The sequence below is a fragment of the Protomyctophum bolini genome (genome assembly GCF_963924005.1).
Source record: "Protomyctophum bolini genome assembly, chromosome: 14".
Classification (NCBI taxonomy): domain Eukaryota; kingdom Metazoa; phylum Chordata; class Actinopteri; order Myctophiformes; family Myctophidae; genus Protomyctophum; species Protomyctophum bolini.
The window spans coordinates 24,943,352-24,966,532 of record NC_137875.1 but is presented as its reverse complement, the minus strand read 5'-3'; the positions used below and the strand labels follow the sequence as shown (position 1 = coordinate 24,966,532).

The 23,181-nt window shown below is 39.8% G+C and overlaps 2 protein-coding genes across 2 annotated transcripts in view; both read right to left on the bottom strand.

Moving 5' to 3' along the window:
- The window catches only part of prim2 (DNA primase subunit 2), a 44,210-nt gene extending 30,236 nt beyond the window's left edge, over positions 1-13,974 (bottom strand). Inside the window, exons 1-7 of the mRNA XM_080781367.1 lie at positions 13,908-13,974; positions 11,250-11,399; positions 10,267-10,379; positions 10,035-10,129; positions 8,844-8,964; positions 4,319-4,414; positions 3,769-3,906 (exon numbers count right to left, since the gene is read on the bottom strand). Of these exons, the coding sequence (XP_080637493.1) occupies positions 3,769-3,906; positions 4,319-4,414; positions 8,844-8,964; positions 10,035-10,129; positions 10,267-10,379; positions 11,250-11,394 (708 nt within the window). The 5' untranslated portion in view covers positions 11,395-11,399; positions 13,908-13,974. The remainder of the gene's footprint in view (positions 1-3,768; positions 3,907-4,318; positions 4,415-8,843; positions 8,965-10,034; positions 10,130-10,266; positions 10,380-11,249; positions 11,400-13,907) is intronic.
- Positions 13,975-15,023: 1,049 nt separating this feature from the next.
- psmc2 (proteasome 26S subunit, ATPase 2) lies at positions 15,024-22,418 on the bottom strand. The gene is made up of 12 exons (XM_080781930.1): positions 22,229-22,418; positions 21,250-21,287; positions 20,522-20,603; positions 20,229-20,328; positions 19,542-19,673; positions 19,106-19,178; positions 17,722-17,817; positions 17,130-17,294; positions 16,935-17,022; positions 16,406-16,608; positions 16,136-16,232; positions 15,024-15,301 (listed from the first exon to the last, which is right to left on the bottom strand). The coding sequence occupies exons 1-12, from the start codon at positions 22,296-22,298 to the stop codon at positions 15,144-15,146; spliced, it is 1,302 nt and encodes a 433-aa protein (XP_080638056.1). The 5' UTR covers positions 22,299-22,418; the 3' UTR covers positions 15,024-15,143.
- Positions 22,419-23,181: the final 763 nt, after the last annotated feature.

The following is a 23,181-nucleotide window of genomic DNA, read 5'->3' as shown; positions in this document are numbered from 1 at the left end:
ATTTAGTCGACTAATATGTATTTTGGGGGGCTGTGATGCCATTGAAATGGCCGATTTTACACTTGGTTGCATGCTGCATGTTGCATAGCAGATCTACAAGCGACTTCTTATACTTCTAATGGATCTCTTTCTCCACTAGTCCCTCCCTAACATTTGTCTAGTGTTTTATTTGTTGACGAAATTGTCAGTTTATATATTTAGTCTTTAGATTTAGTCCTCATACCTTAGATTTTATTTAGTCAGTGAAAAAGTGCAGTCATAGCTCTTTTTTCATTGTGGTTTTGGTCGACGAAATCAACACTACAGTACACCAAAGTAGCATTTCAGTTCCTAGGGCTTTATTCCAAAACTTATTTGTCCATCCCACCCTGTGAAACTCAATGAAATACATGATGATATACAATATACGCATTCCCACAAATAGTACAGCAGCGCTGTCTGCCAAGCTAGCAGCTGTCATGTTCACATGATTCTATTTAAAAAAGGTATTCACCACTCTTCGGGAGTGTGTTGGCAATGGCATAATGTGTTGATTTCACTTTCACCGGTGGAAACACTGCTCAACTCAACGTCAATCAAACGCTGTGTTCGCTCGGTGACCTCACCGGTTCTCCAACAAAGTGGGAAATTTTAGAGTAGCCAAGCCAATTATCTTCCCTTTCTTCTCCCAATTTAGTCGTTATGCCAATTAGCACGACTCCCCCAGTCCCCAAGACATCTCTGTGTTGCACTGCTATTCTTGCCAACAGGCTCACCTGCCACCAATGGGCTGCTGAACATTGGTTCACACAAATATTTTTTTAATTTGTGTTTGCCTTTTAGGCTTCTTGAACAAACATGGCACAGGGAAGATATGATTAATTAAATATATACAGTACCAAGAAATGACTCCCAATGACCGGTAGCAACAATCAAAATAAATAATGTACTATGGCTAAAATAGGCCATATTTTATCATTTTACAATTTGAAATCCTTTAAAAAAGAAAATAGTTGAAATGGCCACAAGGCACAAGCTTGTGAAGTCGGTCGGTCCCATATATGTTCAAGATCATAATGGGTAAAGCAGTCGGATCCGTGGCTCTGTTTATGGTGATGTCGAGTCATAGTGACATGGCTGTGGTCCGCCCCAGTTAGACAACTGTAATACAGGATTACGACAGCCTGACAGGCCTGAAGGCAATTGGGTTCGTAATACAAACGCTCTGTCAAGGTGTATGGGCCGTAGTAGCCAGGAATCCAGAAGGAATGTGCCAGTGCAAAAACAAAATTGCCCTCGGTGATATTTGTCTGGCCGTGCCAATCTAGCACTGCAATGGATTCGAACCCCGGGACTGCGGTAGTGGAGTGGACAGGTACTTTACCCTAGGTCAGGATGTGCTGCCACCCGAGCACCTTAGTATTTCAGACATGTCCACGATATATAGTTGCATTTAATTTACTGGGGTTTTATTCATAACCGATTTGTCCTCCCCACAGAGTTGGGTTATTCAGTGGAATACTAGTATAGTGCATGATAGACAGTTTCCACTGCCAAGTATTCCCACAAATAGAAAGCTTCTGCCAAGCTACCAGCTGTCATATTCACATGGTTAAAATAAAACCATGTGAACTCTCCTTGAGAGTGTGCTTTACCTTTACTGGTGGTGGATATATTGCTCAACTCTTAACCATCAAATAATAATAATAATACCATGTGGTAGAAAGCATTATCCAATAAGTAATCCATTTCAACATTGAAATACAGAAACTAGTAAATCTTGGTAAGTATTTAATTCAGGAGTCTTCAACTAGGGCAGCGGTTCGCAAACGTGCACCCCCCTGCTAACCTCCTGACCTGACGCATGCATTGCACACACAATTTTATACAATATGTAGTGTGGTTTCCCTGCTTCATATCTCTCTGAGCTAGGGGCTCCTCAGCCTGAACAAACATTGAAGACTCTAATCTAAATAAACGAGAAATTAATCTCCCCATTTTATGACGGCCACTGTTTTAACTAACTAACCTAAGGCAGCTTTATGAAAGACACCCTAAAACCTAAGGTCTTACAGAGAAATTTCACAGAATTGAATACGGACTACAGAAAAGTTCAGAAAAAGACTACAAAAGGACGTCCACGCTTCAGGGATAAAGTAGGCTATAAAGGGGCTATGACACGGCCCGAAAATATCATATACTGTATGTATGATACTGTACATCACGTGGTCTCAGTGAAAACAGTCTGAAAACTCACAAAAATCATGTTCTCCTCATGTCCCCTCCCCTAAGGTGGGTACCCTCACAAAAAACATGCAGTAATCTTGGTCTCTAAAAGATCACTGTAAATATTAAATGAAATCCTCCTAAATTAAACGACGCGTCATCCAAACCTGTATGATGTGACGTCTATAACAGTGAACTCAAGGGAAACGAGAACGCTAGACTGAATTTGTCACTTCAGACTCACTGAGTGATCCAACAATGTCCTCTCCATCTGCCTGCCAACTGAAATGCTTTGTTAACCTTTCTCATGCAGCTAAAGCCCTTTCCTCTAGTGTGCCTTTTGTAAGAACCAAAAGGTTGTTGAATAGCCACAGATTAGTGGAAAACAAATCAGATTGGATAATACAGTGTGTCTAACTGCACAACAAAAGTCCTTCAGCTTGTTTCATTGGGTGAAAAAATGTTCTGTGCACAGTGACATGATGCCTACTATCTTGTATGGGACACACACACACACACACACACACACACACACAGGTTTGCTTTGTCCTGTCCGCAATTTGTGCCGACCGCAATTACAGTTTTAATAACGTTGCAATAGCTTTGTGGTGTTCTTATCCCTGCTTGTGTAATGTGCAATATGTGTAATTTGTGGTTGTGATTTCTGCTACAGTACCGGTACAGTTGCTGCTTTGTTAATATGTTGAGGTTTCTTATTATTACTCACTATGTAGGCAGCTATACTTGTAGGTTATTAAAGGACAATATATAAGCTCTCAAGCTTTTGTGTTTTATTAGCGGATAGCCACAAATACATCTTTGTCAAGAGATGCTAATCAAACAGCGTTGTTTAGAGTAAGAACCCAAGAGCCCAAGGGCTCAGTCAACCTATAGCCCTATTCCTAAATTGGCTCATTCATTCATTCATTCATCCAATGCATTGATTACCTATTCCTGGCTGTAATTGTCTAATTTTTATCTGCACTTTTACACCGGATTTGAACCTGTTTTCTTGATCAAGTGCTGACATTGTGAGTGAGTCGGGACCCATTTGTAGGTTGAACATCTTTTGGTCACAATGCGGCACATTTACTATACACATTTTTTCTTTTTGATTAGTACTCGTTTATATTATGTTTTACATAGTATTGTATAATTGTCTGTCACTAAATGTTTCCATGAATTGAATACTCAGGAACCCAATGGAAAACGAGTCATAATGCTTTCTTGGCATTTGTATTTTTTCTTAGCATTGTATTTGTATTAGACTGTACTCTTCTGTGCTTTTTTTTTTGTTGCAAAGTGTTAAGTATTCAATCAATTCTAGAGCACATCCATTTCATGCCACCGCTGTTGGGTGGCCTAAAAGGTTGTGTGGCTGTAAATGAAAAAACTTAAGTTGATTTATTTTTAATCGTCCATTTTATGAGTGCAGCCCACTTTCTTTTATTGCTCATGTTAAGTATATAACGCACCAGACGGTCAGGACCCCCCCCCCCCCCTAAAAAAACAAAACAACAACAACAATTGAATTAGAGGTGATGCAGTGATAGGGTCACTTACTGCAAGAGCTTTAGACAGCCTTGTGCGGAAGTCATTGAGAACAATGGTGACAATGTCCTGGTGAGGAATGTACGCATAGCCTGCTTTCAGGTACACCTTCCTGGTCCTTACCAGGTCCAAAGCGTCTTGAAAAGGAACCTAGATTTTTGGAACAAGATGAGTGTAAATGAAGACAATTCAGCATAAGCGTACCAATCTAATGTTATAGACATACGCATACACACACGCACGCAAAATGGCCGCCGTGTGAATATGGTGAATAACATGAACGTATACATGACTTTCAAATGTTCTACACCTGCCATGTTGTGGACCAACAGGTGTTGTAAAACAAATTAATTAGTTCTATGCCAATCAGACTGTTCAGACAAACTGAAACACCTGTGTTGGTCCCCAACATGGCATGTGTGGGACATGACTACAGTTGAAACTCATGAATAGGGCAGGCTTTCCAGGTCTACATGGTTTGACGTGTTAAAGCAAGTCTGTGTGAACTGCAAGTGACTTCCATAACTTTTGTTAATGCAGGAGAGAGAGATCAGAAACTCACTCTGTAGAAGTCTTGGTCCTCCACAGTGATTCCACTGACGGCGTAGCTGGAGTTGACAAGTTTATCCACCAGGCTTTTCTTTTCATCTGCACCAATCTGGGGAGAGACATCATTTTGATGAAATTCCATAACGCAGTGGTTTTCAACCAGTGGTCCAGGGACCACCAGTGGTCCTTTAGGGGGTTCCAGGTGGTCCCCAGCTAAATGGAGAATTGGTAACCTTATAGATATTTAACTCTTGAAAGCGAAAAACCTTATGCCCCTTATCCAAAAATAACAAAATATTATTTAGTTTTGGGTCTGAGATGCTAAATGGTGGTCCGTGGCTCAAACATTGAATAAATAATGGGCCTTGATATGAAAATGGTTGAGAACGACTGCCATAACAGACTGCAAAGGCAGGGAATTGTGTAAATACATTAAACTTTGATGCCAATGGTGATCATGTGGCATTATTGATGTACGTACACATTCTGTCAAACAGACTTGCAGCTATAGAAAAATGAAAGAGTGATTTTTTTCCCCGCCCAATGGCTGCAAGAAGTGATTGGACTTCCAACGTAGCTATGTTCATGTCAGCATTTTTGCTGAATACTAGTAAGCTACTAAGCTTCTTTTAACCAATTTCAACCCGAAATAAATAAAGAAATATAATAAGACAGTTGGGTAACACACTGTCAGACTTGCATTTTATAAATTACACAGTACATGACATTCTAGGCAAATTCAAATGTTTCCTACATGAAATTAGCTAAAATAGCCGATCTATAAGCTCACAATATCTGAGAACAAATGGAGAACAATGTTTTGTTCTCCATTTTTAAGTAAACACTATTCCTCTTCCGTTTCCTGAAAACTAAATACGATAAAAGCTTGTAAGAAAGATCATTTCACCCATTTTTTTTTTTACATTTAAACCTGTGAAAAAAAAGAAACTGAAACCTACAAAGGCTGAAAATATATGGACTTGGAGACCATGTACATTCACAAAAGTGTCCTCCATTTGTAACCTGAAAGACGTCTCATAAATACAAGTACGCCACTACACACACACTTAATCAAATTCTGCTATCCGTCCCCTCATCTCAATCTAACCTAGCTTGTCTCAATTAAGAATAGAGGGGAAAAACCCACTAAGCTCTTTCCCTTTTCTTGTGCAGTCCAGTGTTGATTTTGTCGACTAAATACTATACAATGTTCGTCGACTACCTCTTTTCACCGATGGAGACTAAATAAAATTAGAAAATACTAAGCTATGATGACGTAAAGCTAAGACTAAATATATTGCCAATTTGTTCAAGAACAAAAATGTCAGGGAGGGACTAGTGGAGAAGAGATGAAGTAGAACTGAAGTCATTTTATGTTTGGTTGCTCTCGGATGTTGCGCTCTAAAAATAGCAAATCTACAAGCTCACAGACGTGCCGCATTTCGGCACACAGCCGAGTATAAATCAGACATTTCAACGCCATCACGGCTGGCCAAAATACATTTTAGTTGACTAAATCAAGTCTGTATATTTAGTCGACTAAACATTTCAGATGACTGAAAATATGACTAAAACTAAATGGAATTGTATTCAAAAGGCTATGACTGAAACTAAATCAAAACTCTGTCAAAATCAACACTACTTCACAAAGTACAGTACGCCAGTTAATCTCCGTCGCCTCCATAATCAGATTCCCTTCTGCTATCCGTCCCCGTCCCATCTCAATCTAGTGTCTCAATTAAGAACAGAGAGAGGGGGAAAAACCCTACTAAGCTCTTTCTCTTTCCTTGTGCCGTCACTTCCCCGCTATCTGATCTTGTGGGATCTTTCCAGAGAGCTCTGGGTTTGACCTTGTGCTGCGCGAGTCGACACTGGTGATGTGTGATGTGGAGGTGGAGCAGTGGTTCTCAAAGTGGGGTCTAGGGACCCCAGGGGTCCTTGGGATGGGTCGTTTCAGGGGGTCGTGACTAGCAAGCAATATTAGCTATCAAGCAATAATATAGCATCAAAATCAGTCTCACCACGTGATACTTATTCAAAAATATCTACAAGTTCTGATGACGTGAGCTTGCAGATCAGCTATTTGTGAAAACCTTGGGCAAATCTTTTTATTTTTGGCTTTTACCTTTATTTTATATTTTTTATGGAGGGATAGAAAGTACGCTAACAGGAAATGGGGAGAAATGGGGGGTGACATGTAGTGAAGGCCGTCGGGATCGGGAGTCGAACCCACGGCACTCTGCCAGACTGGATTACCAGCCAAGGTGCCTGGACCGCTGAGCCACGGCCCAGGCCACCTTGAGCAAATCTTGCAAATACTGGAATAATGTTGACCATTTTTAACACAACTCTAGCCCAAAAACTATTGCCTACCTACAACTAGTCAGTCTGGAGGTCCTCGACATGAAAATGTTTGAGAATCACTGATGTAGAAGATCAACAAATTGAGTCAACAGAAGGTAGACAGTCACATAGCGTTGTTCACATCCAGCCCATTCAGTCTGTCTGACTGAAAAGAAAAAGAAATGTCTGGAAGTCTGCTGACCCCAAAACAAGATTTATTTCTGAGTGGAGGACATTATTTTTGTTCCCCCTCAGTCTGAATCACCAAATTGAAGCATATTGTTGGTGCTCGTTTTGTTGTTCAGGACAGCTGAATCATCGAACCACTCAAAGTAGAGTGTTCATCTATCAACTACCACCATAGAAGATCCATATTTCCATGGGTTTATTCCTCAGTGTACATTTTTATTGACTATGTGAATGCAAAGAAATTATAATCGTCAGGCCTAATTGCATCCGACATGGTTCCAATTAAAGTATCTTAGATAAAAATGGATAATAATTACTCACAAATCTTTAAATTGTTGTCCAAAAGAATACATATACTGTGATCAGCTCCATCTGGTGGCAAATATATGAAATACTGAAAGTAATCTCAGCAACAATATCAATAAGAATGAATCCCAAATAATTCAAGTCAGTAGATTAAATCAGAATAACTTCCATCATCATATTGTTTAGGGTTCATTATGGCTTTTTATGATGAATGATGAGAAACTCAAACCAGGATTCCAACATTAGAACCCAGTTTCCTGCACAGGTTTTTATTTGAGCTAATAACCTGCCTGCTTTCTATGGGGAATTTTTTATCTTGATCTTCAGGTCAAAATTTGTGTCAAAGCAGAAACAGGATCGTGTCAAAGTCTCACCTAGACGCAGGATTCTAAGCACTGGGCTTCACATATATGGATCTTTTGCAAAACGCACATGTGTGTGTACGTTTGGGCCTTTCAGCCAACCGCAAACGGTATTCGAAAATATCCGGATCAGTGGAGCTGTGTAGTCATGTGAAATGGAGCTTTTGAGAAACAATGACGTCACCGCTCATTAGCGCATATCATTATTATGTTTATATATCAGTGTTAACAACTTTAAAACTTAACATATGTTGCTTCAACTGCAGCGAGCAAAGGCTCTGCTCTGCCCTAACCCTAACCCAAATATATCAGTCTACTAGTCCAGTGCTTTCATTTGTATTGGTGCCGAGTGTGAAAACAATAGAGAAACTGTGGATATTAACCTACCAATAAGGACACAGGCCAAATGCCATTGTGCAGTAGGCCTACACCAACAACAAGTCCATGTGTGGTGTGTGTGCATAGCCATGTGAAACTATATTCTAGTGCTGTATTTTGCTCTCTATTTCATGGTCATGGAGGGAGAGAGAGAGATGGTGTGGAGAGGTGTGAATGCAATCGCATCAAAAAGCGTGGTTGGTGAGAAGAAAGTATACAGTGGGTCGCCGTGTGCATATATGGCACATCTCTCTCCTGTTAGGTAATAAAGGGCGCACCCTTGACTGCATTCCGTTGTCACTGCCTGCATGCCGACAATGTGCAAGCGTGAACTTTTATTAGCCTACATTATAACGTGACATTAATTATACACCTCGAAAATATAGCCACTCTACAAGCTCACAACTGGTTTTGGACGAGACACTTCTATAGGTCTGACTCTGCTATTATTTTCTGTGCAGGACTAGCCAAGTCGCCAGAGCAAGTGTCTATCATTTTTTAATTATATGGAGAAAAAAGTCGAGAGTCTGGATTTGGAGATTTAGGCACATAGTGTGACATGCTGACAGACAATGAAAGAAACATATTCCACTTCCTCTCACAATTTAGGTGACTTTTAAAATGCGGAACTTTAATATCCCTTCATTAAAAGTGTAAATATATCAAATATAGCCTACAATTGAAACATGCTACTGCAGTGATTATATCCTGTGTTCAATGCGTTTCTGTGTTTGTTTGTGGACACATATCTGTCATATGGGCAGGGTTTTTTTCTAAAATAGGACAAAAATAATCTGTTTTGCAAAATATCCATATACTTGGAGCCCAGGCCTAAATGTCTCAATAGAAGAGCAAAGAGACAAAAGACAACCATCCCAATTGTACAAGTTATATTGTATTAACATACAATATCAATAAAGTTTGGATATGGATTCTATATTTCACGAGGCTCAGGCTCACCGTATCATACTGCAGGTTATTCCGGTGCAGAAATTCACTTTTGTATTTGGCAGTCAGCTCACTGAAGCGGTAGCGGAAGAGGTCAACTTCTTGCTGTATGAACCATCGTCTGAGATCCTCCCTTTAACGGCATATTGGAAATACAAACAAACACTTTGTCAACGGTTGAAAACATTAAATAGAATCCACAAACATTGAAGACAAAAGTGTGTAAACACAAACATAAGAGTGCCGAAGTCCTGAAGTAATTTCTCTATGAATAACATTGTGTCATCTTAATAGTCTCATAACTATTCTGGTCCGAAAACTGTCTGTATCGTTTATGACCGTCTGTCAGTCATATTTAATGTACCGGTAGTCTGTTTCTAGCGAAAACTAATTCAGCAGCAGTAACAATAGCGTTTTCAGTTGTCAGTTGATTCTTCATATCCATATGAGTGAAACAGCCTGGATGATTTGTTTATTTTTAAAACAGTTCTTATATGAGGCAATCTAAAATCCCCCTATGGGGATTACAATGCAAATAAAAAAAGTACATGAACCAATGGACTTAGCACCCTCTACCGATATTGATGTCAGACTTCGGTGCTCTATTATTTTTTACCCCCTTTTCCTCCCCAATTTATTCGTTAATTCCTCCCCACATACATTTCTGCCATTTCTTCACATTTCACATTTCTGTCATTGCTCTCAAAATATTTTGAGATGGGGGTTGGCAGCCAAATACATTTAATATTGGGGTCCTCGACATAAAAACATTTGAGAATCACTGATCAGCAATATAGAAAACATCAGAAAACTGAGACATTTGTAGAATCGGCCTCAGGTCTTAATCGGTTAAGTGTTTGTTTTATGGAATATCCGAATATCCCTTAGCCCATTACTGTAGGTCTTGACTTTACCAAACACATGAGGTTAGGGTTGTGCTTGTGTCTGATTTATACTTTCCACGTTCAATCGCGCACCGAAAATAGCTAATCTCCAAGCTCATATGAGTGTTGTGAGCTTATAGATCAGCTATTTTCAGTGCCTGAAACCAACAAACCAAATGCTGGCCTCTCCACTTCCACTTTATTTATTTATTTCTACTGAATCCAAGCTTGTAAATAGTCTAGTTTTCGGTGAACACAATTAAACCACTGGAAAAAGCTTTTAGTCATACTCCAATTTTGAGAAAATAAGTCCACTTACGTTTGGCAGTAGGCGAGTCTAAGTATGAAATGAGAGATATGGTCTTTTCTTCGTTTTTCATATTCACTTGGTCCACTTTGAGATTTCCTATCATCCTGATGGAATATAAGAGTTAATGTCCATAATTGATAAAAGATGGTATGCAATCATTGACTCGACATTGCATTTCCAGGCTCCGTCCATGATTTATGTGATGTATTGTGGACATAATTACTGTCATTACTATACTTACAGCCTCTGTTCTGTAGGGAAAGTTGAGGTTTTTCAGCTCAGCATCCAGCTTCTTTGTGTAGTGCTCAGAGGATTTCACATAGCTCACTCCCAAATTTTCTACAGTCTTCAACACTACAATTACATCAAAAGTCTGATTAGGCATTGAAAAGCTCATTTTACATTTCATGGCAAAAGCGTGTCACTTGCCGACAAGAACTGATCGACAAGAACAATCTTCAAGCTGACATCTATGGAATACAAATGTGTCTTAATGGAACATTTAACCTTTTTCTTTTTTTTAACAGTGTGGCTCTTTAGGGGCCGCTAGCCATGTATTGTGCGTGCAATTCAAATGGGACTCAGTTCGGACTGAAATCTTGCCCAAATTCAAAGTCATACATCATAAACATTATAGACAACTGTCCCAAGCAGTGTCCCCAGCCAACTAGTGCTGCACGATTCTTCACAAAATTAGATTGCATAGGTGTCTGAATCTAGATCGTGATCTTTTTTTATATTTTAAAACAAAAATTAAACAAGAAATAAAAAATAATCAATTCCAACATTTTTCTAAAGGATTTCATAAGTAAAATTAAAGAATTAAGAAAAGATTAAGAAAAGGAGTTTAAGTAGTGAAAATAGCTGATCTACAATGAGCTCATAACATGGTATGTAGCAATGCATTATGAGCCTAGCTTATAGGCCTGGCTGGAAACAAGTTCTTGAGCTTAGTCCCTGGGTAAACATGGTAACTTTGCTTTTGCTTAGATATGCTTTTGTCACTAGTTGGCTGGGTCCCGGGCAAACTTATCTTTTGGGCCTTGAGCTAGAATTTGGGAACCACTGTTAAAGACAACTGATAACATAGATAGATGATAGACATCACAGGTTGGCCACATGAAGTCCGAGAACAACAATTGCCTATTAACTATAATGGTCTTAGTATCATTCTGAGAACACATTTCAAACGTTAAGTCAGGCATGTCAAGTGTCTCTTCTTACATTTCAGTCTTTCGACTGCAAATGTCTCAAACTCGCTGAGTGAAATGTTTTCCAAAGGCGGCTGCCCATAGAATTGTAGACAATGTCCATAGAGCTCCGCCTGGTGATTTGCAATCAACTTCTTTCTTCTGCTGATGAACTGCATTGTGTCTAATGGTGGAGCAACACAACGATGATTAGAGCACACACACATCTACAAGCCATTATGTCAAAATGTCAGCGTGGGAAAACCTCAAATCCAGTTATTTCACCTCATAACTTTTCAAACTTCTGCGACACACATAATAATCAAATTTGATTGTAAATTAGATTTGAATTAAAAAATAATTAGATTTGAATTGGGGATCTCCCACCCTGACAATTTAGCACTTCGAATTGTGGGAGTTGAGACTGACGTCCACAGATAAAGAAACATTTTTTTTCTTCCTTAGGTGACTTTGATTAAAGTGTACCGAAGTCCTGACATCACTCGTTCATCCCCTGGGTCACAGAACTAATTTCTCTATAGTAAGGAGAAAAACATTGGGTCATCTTAGAATCGTATTCCATAAATAAACAAATTGTCCTGGGGATATTGTCAAGCAGGTGGCTCTGTATTGTTTACGATAGTCAGTTAATCATACAGAGATAAAGAATTACTGTACTTACCGTACTATACTAGAAATACTGTACTTAAGTACAATGTTGATGTATGTGTACTTGATGTATGTGTATTTGCAAATTGCAATACTTAATATTTTACTCCACTAGTTATTTGAAAACTTCAGTTACTTTGTTGATTTTGATTATATTACAAAACATACATTAACAGTGGTTAATGATTAACCACTTCAGCCCTATATACTTTTTGACTAGTTGAAAATAGCCAATCTACAAGCTCACAATGCGACGCAGTGTTGTGTTTGGAGATCTGCTAATTTAAAAAAGATGTGTACCGGTATAAATTTTATTTGAAAGGTTATGAAATCAGTGGGACATTCTGCACAATGAGTACTTATATTGGTACTTAAAGTACATTTTAATGCCAATATTTTGCACTTTCAATACTTTTACTTGAGTAAACAGCAACAGTCTTTTCTCAAGACATATTCAGAGCTCAGGGAAAAACATCAGAGGGTGCCGTTTTTCCTTTTTTTTCCTGATGAGTTCCCAGATTGTGTCTCACTCAAGATCATACCAAGGTATTGGTAAATACAGCTGTAGGCAGCTAATCATTAATGGTGGGTATGTTTCATTTGGTACAGCACCGTCAATGGTCATGTCACTTGTCAGTAGCCTACACACTAACAGGTGCACGACAGTCAGACTCGGAAAAACCCCTTCTACTTATTATTATCAGCTAATATTAGCCGTTTATACCACATCTGTGAAAGCGGTGTATTGATTGAACGGAGTCTGAACATGACATTGGCTCTCCCAAGAGGAGTCACAGCCCCTCTCGGAACCCTCCATAAAGCTTTACTGAAATTTGGATGTCGCTTTATGTAGGGTCCCTGTGCGTATCTATATTTTAGTATGGGACTGTTGGAACGCGGACATAAACATTCTCGGTAACATCGTGTCTGCGCCGTTTGACGTCTTTTTTCGTTTGCGTTATTCTGAATTTGTTAACTATAAGTACCTATACAAGTATACATACCGCTGCGAATATCTCTTGTGTCACGGAAGCCGTTAAGTATTTTTAATCTTTGTTTGACCGATTTGGTCGCTTTGATTCTTCTTGTTTATTTATCGTTTATTGTACCGCCTCCCGATGTGCGGTTGGCTTGTGCCGGCTACGTTCCTGCCTCTGATCTCCTCTGTCATAGCTATAGCTCCACTATCTAGCCAGATAGGCGGAACAATGAGGTGTCAATAAACAAGGTAGGAAGAGAAGAATCAAAGCGACATTTTTAATCAAACATAGATTAAAAATACTTAACGGCTTCCGCGACACAGGAGATATTCTCAGCGGTATGTATAGGTACTTATAGTTCACACATTCAGAAGCCCTCACATGAAAAAAAGTCCTCAAAGTGCGCAGATTGACTTATCCGAACGTGTTTACGGTTATTTATGTGTGTGTACCTGGTGGCAGGGTGGAGATGGAATAGGACCCAATGCTCTGGGTCTACAAAATGACAAATGTCAGAAACTTCAGTAGCATTGGGTTCTGCTTGTAGGGCTAGAGGAGTCAATGACATTCCCCAGCAGTCCTGAGACTTTTAGCAAGGTAATTACACCTGCAGATAATCTAATTATAGTAATGGTAGTGGGTAATGGGTATGTTTGACAATACATGCTAATCAAATGTCAAGGGTTAAGAAGTACAGGCATAAAAAGGTCCCATGCATACGTTTCCAGTGGGGGAAAAATAACCAATATAAAATAATTGCTTGCTAGTAGAAAGTAGCAAAAATTTAAGATGTCTTTAACTATTAAAAACATTACTTTTTAAACAATTCATTGTGTAATTGGTTGGTGGGGTGACATGGGACTGGTTGCCAGAGTAGACACAACTTTGGTTACACGACACGATATTTATTATGAAATACAGTGCACTTTTGTTGCACTACCGAGTACTATCCAGTTCGCAAGCAAACAATAAGCTTTCGTAAACGTTGGCCAACAATAATGCATACATCAACCCATACGTTGCTCTATGTTACGTTACTTTACCGATTAGAAGAATAGCAGCTTCTTCTTCCTACAGGAGTCCCGCCAAACTGGTGTTGTTTTCTTCAACAAATCGCGGGTAAATGACGTCACTGGGTCGCATACTCAGTAGTCTCGCGTAGCAAGACAATCTCCGGAGTCCGAACAGTCTGACAACGCGAGACGGCGAGACTACATACTCAGCCTTTCTTTTATGCACATACTTCTAATAGAAGTATTGCATAGATAGAAGTCTTATACCCCTCACAGAATGCGCGGTATGCACCGTCTGATAAAGTAACCGCAGAGCGGAGTCTTTCAGTCTTGTTCAGCCTGAACTCCAATAGCCCAATTTACCTAACAAGTTCCCTCAGGAACTCACTGCTGCCACCAGCTGGCGGAGTCAGGTTACAATTTACCAATTTGTAAATGTAAAAACAGCATCGTCTTGACCATTGATTGAAATATGTATACAGTTTGCAGAATTACAGTACATTTAAAGCATAACCATATTATGCCAGTTATAAAAGGATAGAGTGAGGACCGGAGCGACACCCCGCTGTTCATTTCAATGGAAGTTGCTGTTTTGAAGCACCCGTAACGCTGAGGGGTTTAATATTGCTCGGAGTCTATCCTGATGTGAAAGGTTTTTTTCAGACAAATAAAGGTTAATGTCTAAATCTATTGGAAATAAAAAAACGAGGTGGTGTCATATTAATATCATAGAAAATATCAAGAAAATAAAAACATGGCATGTCAAAAATGTTACCGAACCCTGATGTAGACTATTGCTAAACCAATGAAGACGTTGCATTTTTGTTCTATAAATGTAATCTTTTTTTTTTTACTGCCAAGCTTTCCTGTGCTATATTATACAAATAAAGATAACAGCATGTCAATGCCACACAACTCTCCATTTATGAATCAAGGCCATGGAGAAATATCGAACATATTAACGCACTATCTTTTAACTTTATTAGTAAAGATGTATTACAAACATACCGGTACTACTATTAGTCACTGCGCTGTCAAGTTAGAACAAAATCTTTCCATTGCTGAAGTGCTGTAAATGTATAAACCAACATGGTTTTATACTTGAAAATACACCGTAGTGATATTTTACAAAATCATACAACGGTATTTGATGTAAAGAACACACATAGAATACACTTTATTTCTTTAAAGCAGAACAAGAAAGACAAAAGAGACAGAAATGTATTTCAGCTCAATTGAGATAAAGACAAAGCCTAGCAGAGGATCTTAGTTGTAGGTCATGTATCTGGGGGTGGCGCTAAACTTGGCGTAGGACTTGATGACCTTGTTGACTGCCTCCAGGAAGTCCTTCTCTGTGGCGATCTTCCTGCGAGCACGGATGGCAAACATGCCAGCCTCTGTGCACACGCTACGGATCTCAGCACCTAAAAACACGTATCATATAACATTGTTCAGACAATCCTCAGTTTGCAAATCTTTGTGTGATAGGATCTTTTTCACATTACCAATTGAACCCTAACCTCCATTTATTCTGTGGAACATAAAAATAGCAAAGCTAGAAATAGCCACACTTCATTTCTCTCTCTCAGCTAAGGGGTCCTTGTACGTGGCAAATCAATGTAGTGATAATACAAGTGTATGCATACCATGTGTGAACTTAGACATGTACATTATAGTGAAAACTTTAAACACATTCCCAGTGCAATGTATGGCATAATGTGCAACTTAATCAATATGGTGCTGCACCCTAGTGGCCAAAGTCAAGTCATGCATACATCAATATTCCTAAGTGGTTCTCAAACATTTTGGGCTCAGGTCAGGTCACTCCTGTAAATAACGTTTTCATCCAAGGCACCCCTCATTTTCATTGTTACTTTATAGAATGTTATATTACGGCACATAAATATGTAAATCTTCCCCCCTAAGATACAGTATGGCCCCTCTTCCACCAAGATTGAACAGGTTCAGTTATTTTTTTTCTCCATCCAATATTGAACCAGTTCTCAGTGTTTCCACTGAAAATGAATTGGTTCAGAACCCCAAATGTTGGTTCGGAACTGGAACCAACTGGATCCATGAAAGCATAGAGGTTCCACAGCATCCCTATTCTGTGGGGAACATTCACCAAAAATAGCCGATCTAGGAGGTTTGGTGGTGCGTCTTACAAGTATAGAGGGTTAAATGCCGAATAGCAAAGTATTCTGCGGCACCCCTGGACTTCTGAAACAGCACCCACTTTGAGAACCATTGATCCTTACCTGTGCTGTTAGGGCAGAGACGAGCCAGCAGCTCAAAGCGGATATCTCTCTCCACACTCATAGAGCGAGCGTGGATCTTGAAAATGTGTGTGCGCCCCTGAAACACAAAACCATTGTGTTAAAATAAAAAAAACACACACTTTGGAAATAATGCCCCATTTTTGTACAACTGGTGGTAGGAGGGGTTCTAAAATGTATGCAGACTCTGCCATTACAATTAACGCATTATGCTGAAATAGGCCACCATGTCCTACTCTTAACAGCACCAACCTCCAGGTCCGGCAGGCTGAACTCAATCTTCCTGTCCAAACGGCCAGGCCTCATGAGTGCCGGGTCCAGGGTGTCAGGTCTGTTGGTGGCCATCAGCACCTTGATGTTGCCACGTGGGTCAAAGCCGTCCAGCTGGTTGATTAGCTCCAGCATGGTCCTCTGGACCTCGTTATCCCCGCCAGCACCATCATCAAAACGGGCACCTGTCATGTTCATAGATGATGCAAGACCATCAGCAACACAGGATGCATGTCGAAGAGATGATGCGTTTCTATACACGCATACGGTATTTTTGACTGCTGTGACGGCCTCATGCAAATGAGCTTTCTGTCTCCATAACTAGACACTAATTCTGTCTGCTTCTCATGGCTGTATTTGTTCTCACAACAACAGTGTGCTGTTTAATAAAAGACGTAAATGAAGGACTAAAGTACAATTCAGTGTATTAATGCTCCAATGAAGCTGCTTAGAAGACAGTGGTTATATGATTACATGTATTAGATAGAAATATAACTGAAGAAAATGCTACCTCCAATGGCATCAATTTCATCAAAGAAGATAAGGCAAGCCTTCTTGGTCCTGGCCATTTCAAAGAGCTCACGCACCATTCTGGCTCCCTGCAAAGAAAATGTTTAGTTAGACAACATCAAACAACGTTTATTCAAAAAAACACTGCTACACATTTGTCAACTATACTTTATGTATGCGTTTGCAAAAGCCTCACCTCTCCCACGTACTTCTGCACCAGTTCGGAGCCGATGACTCTGATGAAGCAGGCATCAGTGCGGTTGGCCACGGCTCGTGCACACAGGGTCTTCCCTGTCCCAGGGGGTCCGAAGAGTAGCACACCTTTAGGAGGCTCAATGCCCAGGTTCACAAATCTCTCCGGCTACAAGGGTGAAATTAGAAAGACATTTTTCATGGTGCACTGCATACTAGTTTGCAATATTTTCCACATAGAAGATATGTGAACTTCTGTATGAAAAGGAAGTCTTTTCTTCCCTGCTGTTAAGGTCAATGGGGTCTAGACAAGATTCTCATCTCAATCTACTCTCAATAACCAAAGGGTTTTGCAATTTACAATTTAGTAATGTAATAGACACTCAGCCAACAACAGGAAAAGTGGCCAAGTAAATAAGAGTGCCAAAAATAATGAAGCGCAAAGTAAACTAACAAACCTAGAACCAGACAGCGACATTATGTTAAGAACTGCTATGCAGAAAGATGGTGGACACTGAACAATGTATCGAGATATGGTGGTAACTGGCTGTAAGGTCCTGTGGGGGTGAAGAGTAAGACTATTGTTCAATACTTACATGGAGCAAAGGGGTCTCCACCACCTCTCTGAGCTTTTCAATCTGCTCTTTACATCCACCCACATCACTATAAGTCACATCAGGCTTTTCCTCCACCTGGAACATAAGGAGACTCATTATTTGGCAAGTGTTAATACAAAAATAATTATAACACAAATGCTAATATCCAAAATTCCAAAAACTATTTTAAGCCCAATATAGTGAAAATAATCTAATATCTCATCATCATCATTTATTTAACTCATGACCATGATCACATGGTATGGAGCACAGATTCATAAAAGTATACAATAACAAGTATACATTACAATACACAATATACATACAGACATATCGAAAGTCTTTCACTGTCTGAACAGTGGAAGAACATTTTTCTGAAAAGCACCCAATTGAGAGATTACTTTGTTTTTCAGATTTTAGTAATGCAATTAATTTAAACATAGATAATAAAATAATTTGGCAGGTATTTTTGCCTGAAATTCATAATGCTAGTATTCTTCCATTCCAAGGTACTCATCTCCAATTCTGGCTTCATTACATAGGTTACAAATCCTCTGACTTCTTTACAACTATATCTACAAGCTCACAAGCGAACAAACTTGTAGATTGGCCCGGCCGTATCCTCCATTAAAACATTACAGCCTATGAAGACTGTATTAAGATCGGAATAAGCAGAGTAAGCATAACTCCAGTCAATGAACAAAGGAAAATACCGGTAGTCACATGAGTAGAGTGCAGAGAGAAGATGCAGTGCCTCAAAGAAACTAGGATACCAAGTGAACAATGAACCTAGCATCTGTCTAAACAACATGCTGCACAGTGAAGCCCTCAAGAGGGAAGAGGGGCACGGTGGCACAGTTGGTAGTGCTGTCGCCTCACAGCTAGAAGGTCCTGGGTTCGATTCCCGCTCGGGGCACTGTGGGTGCTGGCGGCGTGTTTCCTCCTCCGCGTCATCAGTGCCCATACCCGAAGGCGGGGTTGGCGAAAGGGCCTTTCTGTGTGGAGTTTGCATGTTCTCCCCGTGTCCCCTAGGGTAGGTACCCTCACAAAAACATGCAGTAATCCTGGTCTCTAAACTGCCTCCCCCTGGCCAGCCGGGGCGCCTGATGGAGGGGAAAGGAACTGGTTGGAATAACGTGTTCCTTCCACGCGCTACGTCCAACCAGGGAAACTCCCCCCTGTCAGGTGTAAAGGAGCAACTGGACACTCAAGCATGAAGGAAGAATGCGTTAAGTCCGTTGCTCTCCCCAGGTTGGCGGAGGGTGTGTAGAGCCCAGGATCACAGTAGATGATTGACACAGGGGTGAAAAATGGGTTACAAAATCGTGGGATAAAAAAATATATTTAAAAAAAAGAGGGAAGGAGTATGCTGGTTTGTTCTCACCTGCATCATTGTTACAGTTGGATCAATCTTAGGAGGCAGGGGAATGTGTATCTGGTACTTATTTCTGTCAACACTGGATGAGAAATACATTTGGTCATTATTTGAACAACTTTCATTATTGATACCTTGATGCCTTGTGAGCCATTATTTCAACTGCCAATAGGCTCATATTAAAAACCAAATGCTAATATCAAATAATAATAATAATTGAACCTATTGGCCGGGTTCTCCCATGGGTCTATATTTGGTGCCCTTTGTTTTTAACCTCTACACCACATCACTTTGCTGAAAATAGCCACCCTAGCCCACAACATTTTGAGCTTCTAGATCGGTTATTTTCACATAATGTTCACTAATTAAGAAATGCTCAGAAGACAGATGCAAGCGTTCATGTGGTTAAAGGATGAAGCCATTTCTCACTCCACTTCTGCCTTACCCAACTCTCATGCCTTCCTCGATGTCAGTAGGGGCCACCTGGTCACTCAGGTCTACCACAAACTTGGCAAACTGTTTCACATTGATGATGTACTTTGGGTCCTCAGAGTCCGCATTGATGATCTTTGTGCATCTGTTCACAAGCAAAACAGCTTCAGATTCACATAATTAGCCCTTCACTAAATCCCAACCCAAAAAGTGAATGTCCAAAGCCAATCCAAATAGTTTAGCAACGTTTGCTATGCAGGTCAAGCTTTCTTCGCTGCTAATGTGCTTATTTGACAAGGATGAGTTGGGGAGGGACTTAGTGAAAGGCTAATTCACCACATGTAGTTTAGTTAGCATTAAAAAAATACACACTTAACTACATCACTCAAGTTCATGGAATTAAAATCTAAGACAATTTTTCAGTGCAATCTGTAACAGTGTAAAACTGTAAACTCTCATTTTGACATCATGTTCCAAAGGAGGAACATTTTTATCAAAGATGAGTTTTAATCAAACCTGAGATTTAATTGAGCCTTAATGGAGGCTGAAAATTATCTTAATTCATATGCCTCAACCTTTATTGAGAAAAGGATATCCCCTTGAGATGTATCATCTCTGTTTCGAGGGGGTCCAACAAAGATTGTGAAGCCCAAGTTGTGAGCTTGTAGATAGTCATGTATAAATCATGCTTTCTTTATACCTTGCCACTTGTAGTGGCTGCTCACTCTGAAGGGTCTGTTTGTCAGCTGCCAGATCCCATAGTGCAGGAGGAGCCAGGCCTGTGTCTGATTCCTTGATGCCTAAAAAAACCCCACAAAACACAACAGTGAATTATTAACACAGCACATTACTTGTCATTAGGGCTGCTGCCAAGTGCCAACTATACATTATTGTTTTAGCGATTATTCTATCAACTATAATGACCAAAATAATGATCAATTGATAATTATTTTATTAACTGTTGCATCCAAAATTGTAATTATAACCACATACCGGTCAGTTCATTGATCTTTTTAAGCAAATTCTGAATGTCATCCTCCACTTGTTTAATCTGTCTGGAGTATGTGCTTTGGCCCTGAAGACAAAAAACAAACGGGAACTTCAAAACACATTCCTTCCCGTTACCATAGGCTGTCATGTACGACCAGTGCCAACAGAATGCACAAAAAGGCAGAACCAGAAGTAGTAATCATCATTTCAGAATTAGACTCAGGGCACACACGCGTGCCTGCAATCTTTAGCGGCTTTAGGGCACAGAGTTTGGGTATTTTCAATGACGTCACACCATGGGAGCCATCATTGAGACAAAAAAGGGACTCCTGCACATCCAAAAGTGTGCAGTCCCTTCCTTGGAAGGTTTTTCTCTTTTTTGATATATATATATATATATATATATTTTTTTTTTGTTTTTTTTTTTTTAAGTCTAACTCATGTTGATTAGGTAATGTAACGAATGGTGCCAACAAACATTAAATGCCATTAACAATAAAGAGACAATATGACGTAATGAGGGACAATACGACGTACATTTTCCCTTCATTGTCAATGGCGTTTTTAAAACAAACATTGAACTAAAAACAAACATTAAACCTGTATATAGGAGGAGCTAGCACCCCCCAAAAACAGAAATCCCGGGTTTGGCAAAGATTGTGTTAAAGCAACTGTCTTGGGAATTTATAACTTTGTAATAATAGCTTCATTAACGTCTTCAGCACACTTACATAAGTCTTCAACAAGGCAATGTCTCCCTCGTCCAGAGCTGTTTTGAAGATGGAAAGAAAACACAAAAATTAGTGAAATTTCAAAAAGAGTCAACAGCTGGTCGATCTAGTTCATTTATCTGTAATTTTTATGTTCAGACAATTCCGGATTGGACTTTTTTATTTTTATATAAAGGTTGTAGGGAAAGGGGAAAAAGCTTGTAGATCAGCTAATTCTGCAATTTTCACATTTTAAGTGTAAAGGTAATTTCTTTGTATATTTAAGTTATTTGTTATCTCTGACCTGTGCCGTTTCTAATTACGTTAACGAAGCCTAAAAACCCCAAAATAAATTAGTATTCATATTTTCTAATTTCAATTAAATTGTTAATTGCAATTATTTGTTATTAGGCATTGAACCCCTACCATGAAATGTTCTATGAGCAGGGCCTGGCTGTAAACAAGTTCTTGAGCTTAGTCCAGTTACTTAGCCCCTCTCGGAACCCCCTGGGTCAGCCCAATCGATTCGTGGGTCTCAAAAATGTCAGAAACTTCAGTAGCATTGGGTTCTGACTTGTAGGGCTATCCAGTTACCCTGGGTAAACATTAGCCCCGCAAGCAGAACCCAAATGTAGTAAAGTTTCTGACACTTTGATTACTTTAAAGCGACAATCAAATTTCATAAAAGCTTTATGTAGGGTTCCGAGAGGGGCTAGGTAAACATAGTACCTTTCCTTTCCTTACTGGAGTAAAAAGTTAAATACAGGTAAATATAGGCCGGTTCCACACCAATTATTGTACACATACACAATACCAACCTACCGTAATTGTATTACGTTATAATGCCCAAACACAACATAAATTTAGATTTTAGTGTATATGTTGTCTTTTAAGTCCTCCTCGAATCAATCACCTAACGCTAGTCGGTCAGCTAGCTGGCTAGTAGCTAACAATGTTGACGTTCACTTTAGTAAAGAAATAACATTCCTTTAAGACATACCTCGGATAGGTCCATCTTCTTTCTCCTCTTCTTTTACCTTCCTCTGATCGCCGCCTAAATAATCAGGCATATTTGATGTATTAATGCTATATTTGCTGACGATAGAAATGCCAGGGCTTCTTTTTGCTCACGATTACACAGCAGGTTTGAGCTTCCGCTATCCGCTGGATCACTGTCCGTCTTCAACGAACTCCCCCACTGACTGGTTCCTTTTGGTAGAGCCACTGTGGGGAAGTTGATTGAGGACGGACCGAGAATGAGATAACGGTAATTTCAATTTAGCATAAACAATGCATACATTTGAAATCAAATTTGGAAAAAAATGTCTAGCACCATAACGGGGAATTTAATATTAGTCAAAGCCCCCCCCCCCCCCCTTTACTGTACATATTAGTATTTATTAGACAATATTCTTGGCATCTGCCACTTGAATTAAAGGCGACTTGATTGATTGACTGAATGCACCTGTCACCTCAAATCCACAATGCAACATTTTGTTTTCATTTTGCTACAGTATGTGCACTAACATTGGTAGCATTATAAATTGCCGCTAAAGCACCCTCAGGTAGGCTACATATTTAAACTATTTTCAGTTGGGTATATCTTGTTGAGCTGGTCATTTTGAAAGTAGCTCTCAAGTCAAAAAAGGGTGGGCACCCCTGCTTTACAGGATCTCCTCACTGGTCAACAAAAACACCTTGAAGACCTTAAAAGGAGCCCTCGTACAAGGTTTCTTTGACTATGCATGCACCTCTTGGTAGTACCACAGCACCTCAAAGGCCCTTAAAACAAGGCTCCAGACCTCCCAAAACAAACTGGTCAGGCTCCTACTTGGCCTCACCCCCCGAACCCACCTCACCCCTGCCCACTTTGACAGGCTGGGATGGCTTAGGGTCGACGACAGAGTACAGCATCTTGCAATGGGTCTGGTCCACAAGATTCGATACACCACC